This window comes from Micrasema longulum, unplaced genomic scaffold (assembly GCF_059751315.1).
Source record: "Micrasema longulum isolate JH-2025_06_02 unplaced genomic scaffold, ASM5975131v1 h1tg001070l, whole genome shotgun sequence".
In the NCBI taxonomy this organism is placed as follows: domain Eukaryota; kingdom Metazoa; phylum Arthropoda; class Insecta; order Trichoptera; family Brachycentridae; genus Micrasema; species Micrasema longulum.
The window spans coordinates 26,993-50,854 of record NW_028278258.1 but is presented as its reverse complement, the minus strand read 5'-3'; the positions used below and the strand labels follow the sequence as shown (position 1 = coordinate 50,854).

General features: G+C 31.4%; 1 protein-coding gene and 1 long non-coding RNA gene across 2 annotated transcripts; both read right to left on the bottom strand.

The window, feature by feature from the left end:
* Nucleotides 1–8: 8 nt before the first annotated feature.
* Nucleotides 9–22,210, bottom strand: LOC148277202 (royal jelly protein-like protein; the record flags this gene model as incomplete). Its single annotated transcript, XM_088233208.1, has 4 exons — nucleotides 9–96; nucleotides 10,089–10,275; nucleotides 13,789–13,979; nucleotides 22,065–22,210. Coding segments are annotated over 4 exons (612 nt in total), but the record flags the coding sequence as incomplete, so codon positions are not given.
* On the bottom strand, nucleotides 730–3,341 carry LOC148277203 (uncharacterized). The gene is made up of 2 exons (XR_015823557.1): nucleotides 3,029–3,341; nucleotides 730–2,784 (listed from the first exon to the last, which is right to left on the bottom strand). It is a non-coding gene; the product is annotated as an uncharacterized LOC148277203 (long non-coding RNA).
* Nucleotides 22,211–23,862: the final 1,652 nt, after the last annotated feature.

The following is a 23,862-nucleotide window of genomic DNA, read 5'->3' as shown; positions in this document are numbered from 1 at the left end:
TCCTGGGAGGACTTACGCCCTACCAGGGCCACCGGGAGCTCCTGGCCTTCGGCGGGGGGCCCCTGGCGAAGGACTTCGGATGAGATACTGAATGTCCTGCAAAAAAAACAAATTTAGTCAATTGACTTTTGTTAAATACAGTACAACTTGCCGAGCAAATGACACGAATATAGAATCAAATGGAGCATCCCATTGGTCTCATTAGATGACAACTTCATTATGGTTTTTCCGAGAATCATATACGTTTTTTTAAGACTGGTAGGTAAGATTAGTTATAATTATAATTTTTATAGATTATAATCTTAATGATTTGTGTGTCAAAAAACCAAATAAGCTGTTATATTGTCTTTTTTTTGTGTTATAAAATGTTCCGAATCTATCAAGATTTAAAAAAAACATGCTTCACGTAACGTTTTTAATTTAAATTAATTGACCGTGACCTTTTATTGCATCGGTAATAAATAGCGACTTTAAGAACAAGTTTTTTATAAAACTTTAGTCAAAAATAAATCTTTTTATCATCTCATTATAATTTATAACACCTAGGCTATGGAAAATCCACAACGGTTTAATCTTTGACCATTTTTTTATATTTTTGTAGTTGTTCCGAAAATATTCAATGAAATTGAATTATTGATTTTTTAAAAACTGTTATCAGAGATCAGTATAAAAAAATACACAGAACTAACTATTGCTAAAAGCGTCCTTTAAAATTATCAAAATCATATACACATAACACAAGATATATTTATTTGTACCTTCTAAAAAACATTGGTTGGTTGTAAAAAAATGACATTTGGAAATTAGCCCGTCAATGTACAAATATAAATGCACACAAAGTTAAATAAATACAACAAAAAAACGTGGGGTGAAGTTATAGTTAGTATTATGCTAATTGTGTGCTTTTTAATGTTTATTTTAAAGTATCTCCCTTGTAATTTTCCAAGTAGTCAGGTAGGTCTTTGTAAGTCTGAGTCTATTTATAGTGTAGTATTTTTTAATGTCCTGCATTGATTTGTCATTGCCGTTTTAATGTGAAAGTGTTGTTTTTGTCCGATATTATATATGTGTATGTCAGCATTTTTGCTTACTGTTGTGTTAGCGTATTGTATGTTTAAGTTTTCGTCAATCATTGTAAGTCCAACTGGCGTTTTTTTTGTAGTTAAAAGCAGTTTACATACATAAGTAAGCTGTCAATAAATATTTTATTATGTAATTCTGGGTTTGAGAAAAAATAATCATAAATCATACAATGCAAAGTATTTTACGAAGCATAATACATTTGAATTACATTTCCAGGAGTTACAACGACTCAATAGGGAAATATCACATACTACGAAGACCGATAAAAAACATAAAATGGATTTAGAAAAAAAAATTGTATTTTCTAAATCAATATGGATATTGTGGAAAAATGTTTTCATTCTTAATTTTTAAAATAAATATACGCCTTCACAAAAACGCGATATGATTGATCGTGATGGTCGTGACATCACAATCATGTTCATCTATAATGTTTGGCATTTTTGCTAACTATTTGTACGGGCCGTTATTGTCGCGTGCTTTTTATAGAGGATTTTGACGTTGTGAATTATATGTCAAGTTATTACTGTAAATAATTATAAATAAGTGATCAAGAAATCATTAAAAATAATGGAAGACAGATTTTCGAAAGCCCAATTAGATAATTTGCCGAAAGTAGATGCGATTGTGTTGGCGTCATTTTTTGCTACTAATTAACTAATATGCAGTATGTTAGTGCAGAAATTCGAGGAATCAAGGCTGAAAGTAAGTAATTATTATAAATATTTATAGATTTAATGTATTTATCAATTATATGTGCCTATGTTTGTCATGAATCATTTAAATATTATCTTAAACATTTCCCGAATACATGTCCTTCTAACCTAGTTTTGTGTTTTTGATTAGAAAACCAGTTAGCATTATAAATTGTTGATATATTAAACATCCTAAACTTAAAAAAACTAAGGCATATAAATAGTTAACAATGATGATAAATTAATATCGATGTGCATCATTCATTATGTAAAATATTTATTGAAATATTACTTGGCAAGTCAGTATAATAACCTAATTTTTGTTCGCAATGGTTAAGAACGAAGTTCATACTATTGTAGGGGTACATTTATAATCCGTGTTCTTTCTAAAATGTATGATTTGCTTTTTAAATCAATACTTATTCTTAGCAATAATGTACTTGGCATCAGATAAATGCTTTATTCAAGACATGAATGTTTATAATATTTTATTTGAATCACTAGATAGATACTGACAATTATATTTCTTTTTTCACAGGTCGTCCAGGCAAAATCATGGTGATAATGCAATTGGATACGTGCAAGTTGAATGAATTGGAGCGTCCGGAATCCAAGTCGAGGGTTGAGTCCAATAATGAGTCGAAGTTGAAGGTCGATCTGAAGTAAAAGGTGCAGTCGAAGTGGAGGGCTTATTTGAAGTTGAAGGCGTAATCGAAATAGAGGGTTGAATCAAAGTCGAGGATCGAAGAATTTCCTCGATTGTTTTTATACGAATTCTACTCTCACCATTTGAAGTTGAAGGCGAAATTGAAATAGAGGGTTGAATCAAAGTCGAGGATTGAAGAATTTCCTCGATTATTTTTAAACGAAGTCTTCTCTGACCAGTTTTTCTGGGCATTTTAAAGCCATTCTGGCAACCGAAGTTACGTGGAATAACGTTTTTTTTAAGTAAAACATTGCCTCCCATCATTTTATACCTCATGTAATTTTCCAAATCCTCTTCCAACTGTAACAAATAGAAAACCATATCTAAATATAAATATATTATTTATATACTTGAAATATCATTACAATACCGAAATGATCTGAGACTCATTGGATAAACAAAAATACTCGCTATGAACGTGGAAAAGTATAATATATCGATAGCGTATCAACAAAATAAATTTTAGGTTAAATGTCAGAATTTCCGTGATCAATGACAAACTAAATACGTATAAAAACATAAGAATACTTTAAATAATACTTACATTAAAATGATCTTCACAACAATAGATAGCGGATTTCGAAGAAAACGATCCTTTTTTCTTTATATCTCTCTTCATAGCGTGGCACCATTTTTGTCGGATTGATGCGTCTTTGGGCACATTTAAAAACAGTTTTTCTGGCGTTGTCTTCGTAGTATTCCTGCATCTGGGTACTATACAGTATTTATAACCCTTTATTCTAGACATAATGCACAAAAATAGTTGTAAAATCACTAGTATATGTAAATAAACTCGGATAAAATAATACACAACAGTCCCGGAATACAAAATGACGAAACGATATCTGTGGTACCGTGAAAGTAGTCGAATGAAAGTAGTCGACTACATTCGATGACTAAATTCAGTCGACTGAAAGCCCGAATGCAGTAATGTAGTCGAATGAATTCACTCGACTACAAATAGACCAATGTGCGAGCTTTACGCCGACTATCGAATGAATTAGTAATTTCCAAACTAATGAATTCACTCGACTACAAATAGAACCGATGGGCGAGCTTTACGCCAACTATCGAATGAATTAGTAATTTCCAAACTAATGAATTCACTCGACTACAAATAGACCAATAGGCATGCATTAAATTCATTCGACTACAAATAGACCAATGGGCGAGCCTCTATAGCGCCATTTTTGTGAAAATCACCTCTTATGTAGGTTTATAATTTGTTGCTCTACGGGTGGTATTTTTTAACTTTCAAACCATGTCTCCATTTTCCCATTTGTTTGTTTGAAAATCAGTAATAATTTGTTTTTAAAAATAGAAATTTTTTTGTATGACTTTTTTATTAGGGTTACTTACAATAAACCACACTACTTTTTTCGTATTCACGTCCCGACTTTCTAGAAATAAAATCCGTATTAGAACGTGACTTCTGTTTTTCATATAATATTATTGGTTTAAGTAAAATAAAAATTCAAAACATTTGAAAATATTCTAGAATGTAACCAATTTGAAGTTTTCATACAATGTAGGTATCGTTTTTTCTTATGTTCATATTGTTATTCCTTTCTTTTTGTGTTGTTTTTTATTTCAATTTGTAAATCTATGTCACTTGTTTTTGGCCGATGTTATCACATTTTGGTAGAAGGCTCTTTTTCTTATAAAGCAAAAAAAAGTACCAAGCATTCCCAAAGCATGGATATTTCTCCCGAAAAACGGAGTTTGTCTTTAAATAAATTTCTGTGTCTATTGTCTATGGTATACCAGAAATAAATGATTCATTCGAATGATTAATTCGATTATTTCCTTCATTCGATTACTAATCATTCGATTAGTAAATTTAGTCGATTATTTACATCTCTAATCTGTAGTCTGTGGACGAAACTTCAACGCGAATCGTGACGTAAGAGGGGCGCGGCCTATGCAATGAAGTGCTTTCGCGGGAATTTAAAATGATGAATTAAAAAAAATGCTACTAATACGTGCAAAAAATTTTTTTTTTACGCGAAAGTATTTTATATACCCTATTAATTCATAAATGTAAAAAAACGTGATATTTCCTATTCAGAACTATTAACATTATATTAATATTTAAAATAAAAACCAAATATTAAAAAAATAAAAAATAGATAAAAACGCTTTCAAGAATGGAGTAAACGGTAAATCTAGAACTAAGGGAGATAAGGTCGTTAACATCACATGCTACGCAGACGATGCAACCATATAAAGGCAGTGAAAATTCCCGACGATTAGAACATATCTATCTCAGTTAGTAAAACAAAAGGTTAACATTTTTAATATTAATTTAAAAATAAAATAAAAATTCAAACCCGAAGTGACGCAAAAATACAGTGCCATATATGTATACCTTAAAAACAGATAAAAGTGCGAAATAGTGTCGGGGACTGTGTTTACATAGTGAATCAGGTGACCCGCCAATTATTGGCGTTAAAAAATCAAGTGTTCAAACTCTCAATTTGATTTAAAAAAGGGATAAATATAACATTTTACTGCTTGTTCATTCTGATATATTCCAGTTTCAAAAAAATGCATTGCAGCGCTATCTGTGATAATCAATATAAAACTTTAAAAGTAATCCTAATATACTGGTGTATTATTTATTTATTTATTTATTTCGACGGCTTACGCATTTGACAAAGTATAAAATAATATTGAAAAACAATTATAATGAAACAAAACACCTGAACACAGTATAGAAAATATAGATACATGAAGTAAAATCTATTGCTCTTTGACTGATTGGTTCGGGGTCTCCACTGGAGTGAGGCTAGGCTGCGTTCTTGCACCGTTCGTATTCATCATACTGATGGATTTTATCTTATGCAAATCAATACCACCTGATCGAGATAAAGAAGTAAACTCACCCCTAAAGTTGTGCGACTTGAAGTATGCAGATGATGCAGTTCTTTCTGAAAAGTCTATTGTTGATTTTCAGGAAATTGTTGACACACTGCAGGAAAACTCAACTCGTCTGGGTCTTAATATTAATACAAAAAAGACTCAGATTATGTGCAACAAATCCTGTCCTGACCCTGATCAACCTCTCTATAATAATAGGCAGAGGATTAAGAAAGTTGACAGCTTTAAATACTTGGCAGTTCACATAACTGAGGATGGAAGCATGCACAAAGAGCTCGCAATCCGTCTAGGAATTGCTAGAGCAATTTTTAACATGATGCGTGTTGTCTGGAACTCAAGTCTATACTCGGTCAAAACGAAATGCCGATTATTCAACTTTTGTATAACGCCAGTACTCCTATATGGGTGCAAATCTTGGCACCTTACCAAAGCTCAAAACACCAAACTTCTCAGTTTTGAGAGTAAGTGCTTGAGAAGAATATTAGGTATAAGGTGGTTCGATTTTATAACGAACATTGAAGTCCAAGAACGGACGCAGAAGCCTCCTATAACGAGCATCTTGAGGATGCGGCGGTGGACCTGGCTTAGACACGTGCTGTGCATGCCTCAGAAGAACCAAAACCAAAGTTGCCTCTTCTTTAAACCCGCGGGCTCACACCGTCCTGGAAGGCCGTCAATGACGATTTTTAGACTTTATTCGGCGGAATTAAGGGGCGCTAGATTGACGTGGGAAGAAGCAAAAATGCTGGCTGGCGATAGGGTCTTCTGGACACAACTAGTGATGTCCACATGCTCCACTTAGAAGCGGATGTGGAAAAGAAGAAGAAGTAAAATCAGCAGAAAATAAGGAAATAATAAAGAATAATGAAATAAGAAATGATAACATATGTAGGTATGCAGCAAAAGTATTGAAGGTTTAAATATAAAAAGTATTGAAGTAACAGAGGCAATGTATCATAACAAAAACAGTAAAACAAGTATAACACTTAGTACATTTTTATAATTTAGAAAATAAGTGATTCAAAAGTAATGATTTTAATTTGTATAAAGATAAATACATAGGTACTTATAATACTAATTATAACGTGAGGTGTGATACTTTCAAACATTATAAAAATAACTCTGATGAAAGGTAATCGTAAAATTTAAGTAAATAAAAAAATATATATATGTAAGGATAAAACCTTCAATAAAGTACTATTTTTATCGTAATTATAAGCAATATTTCTTGTTTAAGTGATCTCATATAAAAACATTAAAAAACTAGTGAAGTCTACTTAATTAGAATTGGAGACGCTATTTATGATTTGAACATATTTAACTTTTAAAAAGTGTAAAATAAATCTGTGAAATAATTCATACCTAAAACTACAGCACCTTATATTATAATTATTTAGTTTGGAGACGTGAATTATTAAAGAGTTGTGCATATATATATTTTTAAAACGTCATATTAATAACATTGCTTCTAGGTATATACATATATACATATAAACTTACTGTTATCAATTTCATAACGTATAAAAATTATTACTAGTGCCATTTGTGTTAAAAACATGAGCAGAAAATGTAGTTTTAAACGAATCCAAAATGTCCACTACATAACACCTGAAGACAGATTGAAAAGTGTTAAGAGCCGGCAAAAGAGGTTTAAAGATACTTTAACCTCAAATATATTGAGCAAGGATCAGAAACCTACTCTTACTGAAGCTCTTAATGGTATTATGGATCACCTGCTCGTTATGGTTCGAGAATCCAGTTCTACATCAATTTCTGAGAATAAAGTGAATGGGTTAGAAGAGGTCCATCAATCGACTGCGATGCTGGCAAAAAATATTGAGGACTTAAATACAAAAATTGATAACAAAGGTTTATCGTATGCTCAAGCGGTCACTAAGGAACGGCAAAGAAAACAACATCATGCGATTGTCATTAGCTCAACTGATCCCCAGTGTAAAAATAAAGATTTGGATAAGCTAATTAAAAATAACATTAATGTTAGTTTTCTTGGAATTGGTATAACAGGAATCAGAAAAACTGCCAACAATAAAATAGTGATACCCATGCCTTCCCTTGAGGATAAAAATAATTTCTCTTCTGAGCTAGTGAAAGGTCTTGAAGATACAATAAGCACATCGTAAAGTAAACAATACAGTCCTTTGATAACTATTAAGGGTATTTTAAATGGTACAAACGACGATGATTTGATCGAATCACTAAGACTGGAAAATAAGCATTTGAAATTAGATTTTGATCAAAAAATTTGCATGAAATTGTCATCCTCGAAGTTTTCCCTTATAACTGGACAACCCTTCCTAATGCAAACAGAGTAAATGTGGGATGTCAACGACTGGCAGTTGAGGATAGATCTCCATTAGTCCAATGCTACCGATGTCTGGGCTATGGGCACACCCAACGAGTGTGTAATGAGAAGGAGAAATGTTTTCACTGCACAGGGGATCACAAATATATATTATGCCCTAACAAAAATGATGGAGCCAAATGCTGCAATTGCGCGGTGAGCGAGTCTAAACGTCATTGAGCTACTAGTTCTGATTGTCCGCTATGGAAAGCTATGGATATACGAGCTAGGGAAAGAGTGGACTATGGCGACAAGTTAACATATGGTGGAAATTTTTAAAGTGCAATAGGCGATATCAAAGAAAGTAAGTGTTTGACAATGCAAGAATATGTATAAGTAAATACTGGCTTAAGAATCATGTACATGAATGCAAGAAGTATACGGAATAAAATTGATGAGATCGAAGAAACACTATAGAATGTGAAACATGTTATTCACGGGCTGATCATAACGGAAACATGGTTGAAATGTGGTGAGGAAGCTTTTTATAATATTGATGACTATTCAAGTTCTTTTGCTTCACGAGTGGGAGATCGTAGAGGAGGTGTGGCTATATATTTACATAAAACACTTAGTCATTCACTCATTAATTTAAATTGCGAAGACACTACTACATAAAGCATCAACGTTTTGAATCAACGACGAATTGCTTTAATCCATTAACCATTCACGCAATTTACTGTAGGCCTAATGCAAGTATACACGATTTTTATATTTTATTTGAGAGAATATTGACCAAAAAACAGAAGAATGTCTGATTTTTGGAAACTTTAATATAGATATCCTACAACCTACGAGCAATATGCATAAATACAAAAGCTTGATTTTTTCATATTACTTCAGGATTTGCAATAAAATTTTACGAACAAGAGTTACAGATACCACGAGCTCTCTAATATATCACATATGATTGAATAAAAAACGCACCGTATCAAATGTTGATGATCCAAAAAGTGACCATAATGTTCTTATATTTAATTATCAAAATAACTTGAAAAACTATTCAAACAATAGAATTCAAGAAATATTTTCAAGTCACTTTAAAATAAATTATCGATTCCTCAAAGAGTATTTTCATACTCACAAATTTATAATTAATGTTAATGAGAGTTTAAATGAAAACTATAATGCGTTTGATGAACACGTCAGAGCAGCCATCGAGAAAAGCAAACGTAGACAAAGGAATATTGGTAATAGAAGACAAGGTTTAATATGAAACTAGATTTACTTATAAAAAACAAGGAATCAACTACATAAACAATGGAAATTGGATCCTGGAAACGCGTCTCTCAAAAACAAAGCTCGAAATATTGTAACAAACTACAGGAGAATAATCAAATTAAAATATTTTAGTAAATCGCTTAGTGAATGTGCAAATGATCACAGGAAAACTTGGCAAATTTTAAACTCTGTATTGACAAACAGTCGTTAAAAAACTATTGATAAATGTGTATGCCTTATAATCAATCATAAAGCTATAAAAGAATCGAACAAATAGCAGCATCGTTTAATAGTTTCTTCATATCGATTGGAGAAGAACTGGCTGCAAAAATGAAAAAGTTTCCAAGTGATTTAAATACAATAAAGGCGCAAAAAAACCTGCTTAATCATTTTCGCATCGCTAATAATATTTATAAGGATTTTACGAGTTGTTAAAATACCATAAATGGTATGTAGGTACGAGATACAAGAATATCGTTAAAAGTTTTTAAAGCGCTATTGTAGTATCTTTAATTGTTTTTTATTTGTTAGAAAATGGTAAATGAGCCATGAGAATACCGCAAACAGTTTTTTTTTGTTTTTTTATTTAATAAAATCGGGTTGTGGTCCTGTGGCTAGTGTCCCGGACTCACAGACCAAAGGTCTGTGGTTCGAATCTCACTCTACCCCAACTTGATTCCCATTTTCTAATAGTGAGTTATTTACAACTCGTTGAAAATGGCCCTCAAAATCAAATATTTGGGTAATTATAAGAACGCAAATATTTCTTTTTCTTTAAAAAACATTAGCGTTTTTGTGATTTACCCAAATGATTAATTTTGAGGGCCATTTTAAACGAGTTGTAAATAACTCACTATTAGGAAATGGAATCAAGCTGGAGTAAAGTGGAATTCGAATCACGGAACTTTGGTCCGTGAGTCTGAGGCACTAGCCACAGGACCACAACCCGATTTGTTTGATGAGTTATTAGGATATCGTAAATACCTATGAGTTATTGGAAAATCATAAATAATTTTTCGTAATCTTTCATTAGTAGGTTTTCAACATGCGTTACAATTTTTTGTAAACCAACTCTTTCTAACAACTAGAAGGTGTAGAATGCTAGATTGATTATTATTGGCTAGGTTCGTGCGTTCAGTACCTGTCTGTGGCGAGCGGGTGGAAGTAGACCGTCTTCAGCGCCGGGGAGAAGGCCAACCCGACCACCCCATCCATCAGCATGAAGTTATCTTGTCCGATCCTGTAGGACGAGAAGTCAGGGTCAGGGTACATGGAGGCGTGGGTCACTCTCCAGGCGCTGTCGGTGGCTCCGTCGTAGACGATCAGGGCTAAAATTACAATTAAATTTGATAATTTTTCATACTATCCATCATTTCCCTATCCGAACAGAGCGCTGCCTTAGCACTCCACTGCAGCGTATCAAAATATATAAAAATACAAGGTGATCAGTCTTACGCACCAAGGCCGCGATTATTATGGGAAGCTAAAGACGTCATACCTTCACCCCGACGGTATAGTTTAAGGTAAATTCTCTCGAGTGATTACGAAGAAACACTACTGACCTCCCGCCTTCAAGTTTGGGATAGGTACATCGGTGTATACTGACGGGTCTAGTATTACGCATTAAAAGTGTCAAAAAATTTGATCCATGGACTAATTTTTCCTTTCATTACGATTTATTAAAAATTTTAATTATTTTCGTAAATAAATATCGATTTTATTTTATACCGTCATAATATTTATGTATCAATAATTATGATGGGAAGATAAAGACGTCATACCTTCACCTTGACGATATAGTTGAAGATAAATTCCCTCTAGCGATTATAAACATATACTACCGACCCCCACCTTCAAATTTTGGGTAGGTACATCGATATGAAACAAGGGGAAGCGTACGTCACGGTACACATATCTACGTTCTAAAATGACATAGCTTCAGTATGACGTCATAGTTGAAGATAAAAGTCTCCCGACCGACTATAAAGGTACACTACTGATACCCCTACCATCAAGTTTTGATGTAAGTACATCGGTTTATACCGACGGGTCTAGAACCCCTCGATACGTTTATCTACGCATTCAAAGTGTCAAAAATTTTGTTTCACCTAGCAATTTTTCCTTTAATTATGATTTATTAAAAAATTTAATCGTTTTGAGGTTGGCACTTTTTTTCTTAAAAGCCTATTCAAAATATGAGAGAGAAATAAGTAAATTTTGAAGTCGAATTTAATTCCGACAAAACTGTCACTTTAATAAAACGAACGCCTAGATGCGAAAATAATGTCACTTGATTCTATCCTATTAATAAATAAGAGTATCTAGGCGATATAAAGTTACCACTCTAAAAAAATAATTTAGTTATATTTTTTCCATCTGTTTTACTATCTTTCCGATTGTATGTATTGAGACGTTAAAGGAGGCGGCTTTGTAGTCGATCGGTAGATACATACAGACGATCGTTAAGCGTACCGTCTAGGTGATTTTCAAAAGTCATACAAAATTCACGTTCAAGCGAGCATTTTTTGCTTGAATTGGGATTTATTGGAGTTTATAATAGCTTTGAAGTAAGCACTTTTTATTACAGAAGCTTATTTAAACAATAAATGAAAACTATTTTAAAAGTTAATGACGTAAGGAATGCGGACTAATTGTTTGCGGTCATTCCATTAGCTTGTTTCGATCATATGATGTCGATATGACATGTAGGTAGAACATACCGAAGTAAGATACAGATAGTGTAGGAGTTAAGTATACCGTCTCGATATATACAAATAAAGATAGCGTTCATAATCGAGGCACAGGGTGCCAGTTCGGGGCGGGTATTCCGAACGCATTTATATCGCGTATTTATTTCCAATTTCCCGTAGGGCTAAACTTCCTTACTATTGTATAATTAATTTGGCCGTGGCCAAACCTATTAGTTTTAAATATTGTAATTTTAAGGTAGCTTGTTACTGATAGTAAAAAATAATGTACTTTTAAAAACAAAACTTGTAATTATTAAAATAGTATTTGGGAACGTGGAAGAAGTAATTTCAGGGTTTTTGTAAAAAAAACTTAAATATTATCATGATAGTGAAAATCGCCATCTATTTAAAATTAACGAAACTTTTTTCTATTATTTTTCTAACCAAATCACTGAATAGATAATTATATCTGTGAACCAAATAATAAAATTGTAGATCCAGTTTTGCTATTTCGGCATTTCATAGTTCAAAAACGATTCTACAGAGGGCGTTACTCTTTTATTTCCGGTGGTAAAAATTTAATTTAAAATTGATTTAAACTTAATAATACTCAACTGAATTAAGTTGTTATTCAAACAATATTTTTAGTATATAAAAATGTTTGTAGACAGGCTAGATTTTCTCTCCAGGGAATTATTACGATCTAAAATTTTTTACAACAGTGAAGGAAAACCTTTTTAAAAAAATAATAGGGAAATTTAAGCGATTAAAGGGCTTATGAACAGTCACTGGCTAGTTTAAATGATCATTTTACACACTGTGAAATATTCACCACGCCAGATGGATATCACTTACATCAGCTATTTTAATTCACAAAAGTCTGCAAATGCAACAGTTGAGGAAATCCGGATGTTTTAACGTGTGCAGAATGGTGAATGTCACACAGTGTATAAAATGACCATTTAAACCAGTCAATTAATTAATTTGAATCAGGTTGTGGTCCCGTGGCTAGTGTTGCGGACTCACAGGCCAGAGGCCTGAGGTTCAAACCCCACTCTACCCCAACTTGATTTCCATTCTCTAATAGTGAGTTATTTATAACTCGTTGAAAATGGCCACCAAAATTGAAATACTTGTGTAAATTATAAAAACGCTAATATTTATTTTTTATAAAAAAATTACAGATCATAAGTCTTGTTTAGATTTCCATATTTCCCCATCAAAAATATGTTCCCTCTGTTGCAATAAATTCAGTTTGGTTTAGTATATTATTTAGATGGGATTCGTTAAATCACTTATAAACGTCAATAAATTATAACTTTATAATACAATTTAACAAATAGTTAAATTAACTCAACAAACTACATTCTAATCAACAAAACAATTTAAATCTATGAACCAAAATCAATAAACACGAATCTATTGCCAAGCCGTCCTGTTTCTTCGAATGTATAGTAGCGTGACTCTATTGTAAATAAACTGTGCAATTGATTGTCTTGTTTTGAAGTGATAAATGAATGGTTGAGTTAAGTTTATTACCTTATTTATTTACAAAACATAAGAAATACTATTTAATTATTTTTTGTAAGTCTTGAACATCATAAACTTTGTCCTTTACAGTTTCTTATTTAATACGGAGAGTTGCAAAAAAAAAAGAAAATTTCTGAAGTTTTTGTAAAATATTGGCAAAATGGGATGTTTCCTATCACTTTTTTCACCCTTAAATTTTGTCTATTTCGACAAAAATGCAAGAGCAATTTGACTTTAGACTTTTTTGGTGCAACTGAGCCTTGGAGAGAAAAATGAATTGCTGATCTTAAAAAAAAAATTGAAATAAAAAACATTTACTTGTATCTGATTATTAGACGGCAAAATATTATACCGGTGGTACGCACCAAAAAAAAAAATTTGACTAAGGGGTATAATCACAATTTTGGAAACAACGATTTCTTCATTTCAATATTTCAAATGCGTTATAAACCAATTGTGTAGGTCTTATACACATTCTGGCAAACATATTAAAGGCAAGAATAGATGCTAGAATGTGTATAAGACTTACGCAATTGGTTTAAAATACTTTTGATAAAATGAAACTTTAGAACTGTAGTTTGACTCATTTGTCCTGATTGCGGTCGATTTTTTGCATCTTACCCGGGGCAGCGGTGTCAGTGATGTAAACAAACACATCGTCGCATCCTCGATGTGGGGAGCTGGTAGTCTCGTCTATAATCAAGTTAGTGAACAGGCTGTTGGTCCTCACGAGCTGGTCAGGGAATGTGATGGCTCTCAGGGGATGGAAGGTCTTCATGTCGAAGATTACGATCTTGGGGGGGCAGGTTCGGCTGTAAAATATACCAATAATTTAGAAATTGATAATCTTTGAGTACCTCGAAACCATTTCAGCCAAGCACTGTATTTAATCCCCTAGAAAGTTTGTCGAAAGTTTATTAAGCTTTTCGTCAAATGGCAGTATATTTTTAGCACAAATATAACGTATAAGTATCTAACCAACACAATAAAAAACATAAAACAACATGATACCGTCTGTGACAGAAAGGGTGAAAAATTTAGTTCGAAGAATTAAACTGTTAAAATATTATAACAGTAATGAAAAAAATACAACAAAAAAAATTATATTAAAAAAAAAAAAAACATCAATAAAGCATCATCATCACTCTCTATCCACACCTAATTGTGCATAGGGAACTGCATTGATACACCAATCGCAGCGAATCTTAATAATTTATATAACATGAAAGTAAGATGATCAGTATTAGGGTTCAGATGTTGGTCCAGGGACTATACAACATTGTAGTGTAAAAAAACCTTTTTAAATCAATATTTCATGTCAACCATGTCGGGAATCAAACCCGAGATCTCTTGCATGGTAGGAAACGCGCTGACCATTACACCACGAGGCCGACAAGTATACGTTAGTAGAATGTAGCAGTAATGAATAAATATAAAATCTGTTACAAATACAAACCTTAATAGTTAAAAAGTGCTTAAATTATACAACATTAAAAAAAAACAGACCTTGAAAACTCTCAGCTGATATTTAAGAGTATTATAGTTCCTCACAGTGATTATTGCTCCAGTATTTTATATTTTTGATAAAATGAGGGAGATCAACAGAAACTTTAAATAATACAAGATTAAAAAAAATATTCAACTTCTTTATTCAAATTATTATAAGATTTATTTATTTATGACAAAATACGAGGTAATGTAATATTTTATTTGTACGAAATATTCCCAATGAGCAAAAGTGCTGGTATGAGGGGATCTTATATATAATAACACAATAGTTTAAATAAAAAGTCGATAAAATAACATCACATATCACTCGTCACACGGGCTGTAAGAACTGTTTTATTTAGGTGTTTTTTAAGTACGTATATGTTTTGTATATTTCTTAGGTCATTAGAAAGTGAATTGGAAAAATTTATTGCTGTATACAAAAAACTGTTTCTTTTTCTGTTGGTCCTAGGTTGCTTGCAAGTTAAATTATTTGATGCTTATTAATTATTATTAATTATTACAACAGTTCATCAAAAAAATTAATTCAATATTGCTAACGAGAAACAAAGTTTTTAAACGAAAAGGACCGAGATATTTTCAAAACAAACGGAAAAATGATTACATATTTCATAAGTATGCAACAAGCGGATGTGAAATATAAGATTGGAATAAAAATCAAAATCAATGTCCGAACTGCCTTATGTACAAGAGAATAAAGTTGTTTGAAGAAATGGCAGAAAACATTTGAAAATGAGTAAAGTGTATATTTATTTTAAATAAAATCTAAAAAATACAATAAATATGTAATAATGTATGTATGTAAAAAATGCAGGTTAGGTTAGATGTATTGTAAGTAGTAAATATAAGAATTCATATAAAAGAACAGTTTAAATATTATAAACTCGGACGTACAATAGTAATACATAACGTAAGAATCAGTACAGATATAAATATTGTGTTGTAGACTATGTTAATCATAGAACTAAATGAAAATACTATAAAAATGATCAAAAATAACAGTAAGGAATGGAAAAAGAAAAGAAAATTACTGCGGTTTAAACGGAAAGTTTGAAAGTTTAGTTTTTATACAAAACAACCGTTGTGAAAATAAAAAAATCTTGTGTTTAGGGATAAATTTGAAAAAATTAAAAATAAAACAGTAAAAAATAAAAAAAAAAATCTTTAATAATTCACAGAAAGAAATCGAATTTCATTGCCGCTGTTTGCAGTTAGATTTTCCACTAACGTACTCTTACAACTGGGGGTTACTCATTACGTTCATTAAATTAATTAACGTAATTTAAAAACAAATTTCATTGTGGAAAAAACAAATAATTAAAACACTTTAAAATTTGAATTATTCAGTTGTCATGTAGATTTTTACGATCATGGCATAAATTCGTTTAATAGCTACTCGTATAGGCAGAAATCTTGAAAAAGGATTGTGTAGGGAAAAGTCAGCTTTATGGTGTAGGTAATTGCTTTCGCCTACATATCACAGAGATTATAACATCAAAATAAACGTATCTCACTAGCCTCTTTTACAATAATGTACAACAACTTTAAAACTGATAATATTTCCGCGATTTGAAGATTTATTAACGACATTAAAGCAATTAAAACTTATGTTTGAACAATAAACGCGAGCGTCCATTGTAAATCACTAGAATAATAATCATTTTACGCTTTGATTCGAGTTGCAACGCAAACATACATACATATTACTTTTATTAGAAAGATATTGTGATAATTTATTACAGAGATGATGATAACATTCGGTATACATAATAAAGAGCAAAATTATTTTGTGTTGCGTTTAACTTTACCTCGTTACGCTCGCGTAAAATAGTATAACTCATAAATTATTATGATAAATTATTTAATTTGCAAATCAATATTTGCAATTTCCTTGATTGATGAATACTTATACCTAATTATAAGCATAAACCATATCGTTAACCGAAATTTAAAATAATGTGTTTGATAAATTACATGTTTAAAAGGAAGTGAAAGAGTGGAGGCATTTTATCATGTTTGGCAAATTGTTCACAGTGAATGATAGAAATATCTAAATTTGTTGCAACAGAGAGGGAAAATATTCTTATGAAAGGAATACGGAAGTCCAGGTATTAAATTGATTTAATTTCATGAAACCAACACAATCATATTAATAAACAATACATACAGAATAACAACAAATATCAAGACCTATTACAAGTTTCACTCTTCAAAGAATTTTGAGTGCTGGATATTTGTCATAAAAATATGACCGATTCATATCTCATTTTTGGAATAAAGCAAAATTTCGGAGTTTATGATTTGTGGCCCTTTTGTTTTTAAACAGCAATATATATTCATATATATTTTTCTTGTTATTTTTTTTTATTTTTATATCTCTGTGTTTTAATATTGTTTTTTATTTTGTAAAAATGAACTCATTTCAAATAAATAATGAAGTCGTACTTTTAAAAAATATAGAAAATTCATATCACAAAAAAAAATTTCAACATGCGTAAATAGAGATAAGGAATGTCAGATGCTCGGTATAGTCTAAGAGACAAAATAAGAAATGAAGATGTAAGGCGCCGAAGCGGATTCGCGGATTTCATGGATCGTGCGGCAAAATTCAAATGGCAGTCGGCAGGACATTTAGCGAGGCAAACTGATGGCAGGTGGACACCAAGAATAAAAAAAGTGGAGACTATGGGCAAACAAAAGAAGTGTTAGAAGGCCACTGAAAAGATGGGTCGAAGATATTGCTTCGATAGCCGGTAAAACATGGATGATGAAAGCGAGTGATCGGAAGGAATGGAGACGTTTGGAAGAGGCCTTTATCCAGCGGTGGAGAGGATAAGGCGTTTTTTGTCATAAATGGGAGTTGCAGTATTATTTCCCTTGCATGTACAAGATTTATATTTCACAAGTGGATTGTATTTCCTGGCTATCTATATCTAAGAGGTGTTGGGAAAGGGAGGAAAGTTTGACCTTTATAGGAACTTCTCGGCATTTGCTTAATGAAGAGAAAATTACAGAAAACTCATTCTAGAGAAGCCGGACTATTGATAGACATCAGTAGGCCTTCCGTTTTACTTGAAAAGTTCACGGCATTTGGTGTCCTTGTTACCTGCACCATTCTAACCACAAAAGATACTACCTCGTGTGATATGTCATTGTAACTTATTACGGAATGAATGTGCCTTAGATTGTCACCAACGTTTCTGCATATCGGCTCCAGGTATGTCTTTCGACGCTGAAATGGGGGCAATGCATCAACAAGTGGGGAATACCCCGAGAATAAGGCAGAAAAAGAAGAAGAAGTTAATAGACAATTTAATGGGTATCGAATTGTTTTGATTCGCCATTAATTGTTACAAAAAACCCAAATAAAGTTATGTTAAGTACTTGTATTCTTATTTAATCATTAATCCATGACTGATTGAAAGGAAGTTTACTCATTATTTACCTAAACTAGATTTAAAAAAATGTCGATTGCCTCAATTTATTTTTTGCAATAGATTTTTTGTTTTAAATAAAATTTTAATTGAATTGAGGTAATTTTTCGATTGATTTTCCGTTTGTGTCCATTTCACAGAAATAGATTAACAAAAACCACAATTAACGTGAAAGATCTTCGAAATGAAAAGAAAATAACTGAAAAAATTCCTCCGTAGTACTTTATAGCAAATATTAACTAATAAATGTAATTTGTATACTTTGTCTGTAAAAACAATGTTTTAAGAAATCGTGTCACACCGTAAAGTCTGTAGACTGAGTAACTAAAATTACATGTAACTTAATAATATAATAAATAATCGCTGTTTTGCAGCACTGAAAGGAAAAGAGATTTACTATATCGGTCTTGGGCTGATCTACGCATATTTACAATAACCGATATTCGTCAAGAAAATAATGTGATAAAATAATATTATAATATTAGAAATATTGACCTACTGAAAGGAACTAACGCGACCCTCATTAAATGCTGTCCTTAACTTGGCCTAGGATCAAGAGCATTAGAGTCGTGTTATACATCTAGTGTCTGTTATTTCTGGAGACCACGATGCTAAGTATTAAGAAAGACGGCAAGAAGCAAATATCATTTAATTAATTTGATTCAAAGAAAGTTAAAAAAATTATAAATATAGCAGGCGTTAAAAAAAACATTTCAGTTACACAAAATTATGTCGTAATTTTTTAAAAATGACTACTCAAATCATTCCAAGTGCTAATTAATTTTAATTTTAAAAAATCTTACTGATTTTTCGTTTACCCTAATTGTAATTATAATTTAATAAATATAACCTTCTACTAATATGTGATATAATGACAAATAAACAATAAAATAAAAATACCACTAACGTTAAACCTATTCATAAGAGAAGTGATGTACTTCATAGTCCTAACGCTCCTATATACCTGCGTGAAAAATTTCAACGCTTATCAGTTCATGGTTTACCTCTTCGTTCTAATTCTCAAGGCACTCTCTTAATACCCATCCACAATTCCTCTTTCTTCTCTAACTCATATAGTGTCCATGCGGCTCGACTGTGGAATCATCTCCCATCCACCATCAAAGATGTTACTACATTATCTCTGTTTAAATCACGTCTGAAGAAACATCTCCTTTCTCTTACTTAATCTCTCCTCCTTTCCTTTTTCATCTTTCCTCTTTTTACCTTATCCTACTGAGCAATAGTTTTGATTTAAGGTCATTTATAAACAAATACCTTTATTTCTATTTTTATATATTTTTAACTTTTTAATCTTTTTTTTTTCTATTGAATATGTTCTGTAACTTGAATTATAGAAAAAAAAACTTTTATTTTATTGGTTGTTTGGAAGAAATTGCCATTTGGCAATAAGCCTGCCAATGTACAAATAACATTATGTACAAAAAGTTAAATAAAAAAATAAATGTTCTTAAAAATTAAAGCTAAAAATAAAAGTCCTACAATAAGGAGTTTAATAATTATTGTAAAGGCGCCGGTGTTTTTCAAATGCAAAATTAATCATATATAATTTAATTGCAATTTTTATGAAGGTTAAAAGAGTAATAATTATCATTTAATATTTTGTTGAACACATATACACTACATTCTAATGATAACGTTTTGTTTTGTACCTAAACAATATTGTTCATTAATACCTATTTGATAATTAAATCAATTAAAACAGTACAATTATATTTCACAGGCCTCTGTTATTAAAATATGCGCGTAATCTACTTTGGATTATAAAAAAAAAACTACAATTAAAAATGTGATAATTATTATTTATGTATTAAAATTACATTATATACACGTACCTCTACTAATACTACGTTTTTTATTTATTTGTGATTTTCAAAACTCGTTAGAGTCATATAAACGTATTATAAAATAAAGTCATGTTGTGACGCATCTGTTAGGGTAGTCATCATTTGTGTTTTTAAATGTTGATTTTAAACTTGTCTCCAATGCCAGTCAGTCCTTATTATTGTAATAAAATAACTGCAAAACAACTAGGTTTTTAAATACATACATTATTTTTTTTAACCAACCGGTTTCAAAGCTACCCAAGCTTCGGTATCAAGGTATACTCAACTAATCAATTATATTCTGTTTTACTTTTACAGAAATTAGTAAATATTAAATCGATACACATAGAGCTAATAAGCCAAGTTTTTTGTCATGTTGTTTTTCCAATGATGGGAAATGTGAAGTACGACGAATACGATCTTTAAAACTAGATACGACCGGTCGGTAGTAAAAACGAAATATAATTAATTAAAAACAAAGTGGTTTCATAGTTATTTTATTGAAATTAATAACCACAAAGTTAGCGCTTCAAATAAAAATTCAACATTATTATAGTGTTTAAGTCCATTGTATGGTACTTTTGATTGTCCTGCATTTTCCTTAAGTTTTTATGTAGAAGAGTAGTCGCTGTCAAGTATTATTATTTATGTCAGCATTTTTGACTATCATTATGTCATCGTCTTGTATGCAATTTTGTCTCCAATTTTTATCTGCTCAACTCTCGTCGAGTGTTTTATGTCAAACTTGCGTGTTTTTTGTAGAGTTCAGTCATAGGGTTCAAAAAGGGTACAAAATCGATTAACAAGAGCTGGCGCGTTCAAAAAACTCACACAAACGGATTTAAAATCTACAAGAGCAATGGCGGCCTCCGTGGTGTAGTGGTCAATACACTTGACTCACGCACGGAAGGTTCCGGGTTCGATTCCCAGTGAGAACACAAACATTTTAAAATGTAATTTTTCTCAAGCCTGGTTGTTCTGTAATATAATTCACCACTGTAATTGGGCCTCCTGGCCTGTTGTGGTGCAAAAAAATGGGAAAAAAGAGTGATTTTAAAAAGGTTGTATGAAATTTTAACCAAACTTGCCATCTTTAAAAAAAAATCTGGGTTTGTATATAAAACAAACAATTGGTTAAGAAAATGTAATAAATAAGTAAATTTAATTTTACTTTTCAAGAAAAAAAAATGTGTTCATCATGTTATAAAATTTAAATTTAAAATGCGCGTTTTAAAACACATGTTTTTGTCTTATACTTAGTTTCCATAATAAAATTTTATTTCATCTCTAATTCTTAATATTTCATATATTTTTTATATTTTTGACACTTGTGCAATAAGATTTACACACATGTCCTCCCTCATTCCATTATAACACCCACTCACCCACCCTCTCACACACTTACACTCACACAAACACACTAGTATGTTTTGTAAGTGTATTCAATGTATTTCTGTGATTGGTTTTATTCTCTGTATATTTCATTTGTTACATTTTTTTACATGTATTACTGTTGATTTTCCCAATAAATAAAATAAATATTTAAAAAAATTCGTACAGTAAAATAAATGTTCATATGTTTAACACAAGTTATATTTGTTAAGTAGATTATTTTAAGTGAATAAATAAATAAAAGGATTTATTGTTTTTCAATAAGTGTGTATTTATTTTTCCAACACTATAAATTTTACCATGCATTTTATTTACTCTGTATTATTACAATGAACACAAAATATTTGATAAAAATGCAGAGTCAATAAATATATGACATTTTCACAATTGTTTTTTTTTTCATATACATAACCGTATAATCCAAAAAAGATTTTTTTTTAAATAGCACATTGGACAAAAGTTATATATTTAGGTTTTTTAAAGCAACATTCTGTACATTAAAAATAATTTTTAAACTAAAAGTATCCAAAATCACTTATCAATTTTGGTTCTACTTCACACGTGCAATTTTATTTTTTATCCACCCGGATCCCAGAATAGATCGTTATACTTTGAATATCTGGTCTACGTGCTTTCTGTAATTTACCATCATAATTATTATATTTGAAATGGCAATTTAACCACACTTTGGAAATAAGGGTTGAATTCGATTACTCACGTGAAATCATCCAGAGAATCCATAACGCCTGAGTCCAGCACCCATAGCCTTCCACAGCGATCAGACCTCAGCCTGTAGACGCTGATCAGACCGGAACAGTTGGTGACTCCTTTACCAGCATCATGCCACTCCCAGTTGGGAAAAGCCTGGAAAAAAAACATGCATCAGTTCTAATGTTCCAATCGATATTTTGAGAATGTTCGAATCTATTTTAATACTAGAACTGGATTAAGCCTATTATAGAGTAGGGATGTAGTGATACGCTTTTCTACAAATATACCGATATTTTTAGAAAAGTATTGGCAATATCGGTACCGGATGGTATTTTTTTTTTAAATGTTTAAATTGTAAATGAGTCACGAACAAACTTGTATAAAAAAAATTAATTGATGGAAAATATAAGCCGGGAAAATAAAAACAGTAATTTAAGAAAATTCAAGAATCAAAATAATAATTAATCAGTTAAATAAGGTTTTCTAAAGCGCGCCATTCGAAACATATCGCTGTGGCAGCAAATTAATCTATTATCTCGCTGTAACTGGCTAAAGTCATTATATTTACGCGAAAATCATTAAATTTAAATTATTATTCGTTTAGCAATGCAGCCCTGTGTGTTAAATTAAATTAAAACCCCAAAAAGAGTCAACAATATTTTGAGTTAGTCCAAATTTTTGTAGACAAGGACTGGATTCAACTCCCTGAGGAGCTGTTTGAATTAACACATTACAACAGAGATGAAGAACATTTAAGAGAAGGTAACATAGAAGTCTAGGCAACTACAGGGCTTATGACCTGTCAATGGCTGGTTTAAGTGCTCACTTACTAAATCTCACTCGCATGAATAAAGGTTTCAGCTCTTTAACTTCACAAACATCAACAGATAAAAGAATTGAATGGCAGAATGGTGAATGTTACATAGTGTGTAAAGATGGCCACTTAAACCAGCCATTGACAGGTCATAAGCCCAGTAGATGCCTAGACTTCTATATTACCTTCTCTTAAATGTTCTTCATCTCTGTTGTAATATACCCAAAAAGAGTGTTTTCGGCTCGATAGCTACTTTTTGGGAAAAAACTTGATAAAGAAAATTAAATGCAGGTTAGTTTAGTCTGCCTCGTGGAGAAGTGGTTGGTGTATCTACCCACGGTCTGGGTTCGATAGGCATTTCGGTTTCTGTTAAATTTTCTTTTTTAATTAAAAAAAATGTTCCATGCTGTGTAGAAATGGATAGACTTAATTAATATTTTGCGTGCAGTAATGATAAAATTCCAAATAGTTTGTTCATCGTTAATTTTTGTTTACTGATACAATTTCTGACTAACGAGTATATCCCTAAGGCATAGTAACTTAAGAAATGATCAAAATTGTCTAATTTTCTCTAGCTGAAATAATTCAATGTCTCAATAAAAAAATATCAACAAAAAAACACATGTCGAAATATCTTGGTAGCTATAAAGCATAATAGTAGGTGTTAACATAAGTTTTGAGAAAATAAAGTTGCCAAAGCTGCTCGCGACAGTTACGCAGTGTATGGGGAAGATGCTATGAATTATTGACTAATTTGATGTAAAATAATGAAAGAGAATACATTATTGACTAATTTATCGTATTTTTTTTGTTGTATCTTGTTCACTATATTTGAAAAAATCCAGACACAACTTATGTTGACACCAACAATTATGTTAACATTGACAACGACAATGACCGAAATTTTTGTTGTGCACTATTGTTCTTTTCACAAATCCAATATAACAATTATGCTAATGAAAGCGTTATTGATTAATTATTCGTTAGTGAT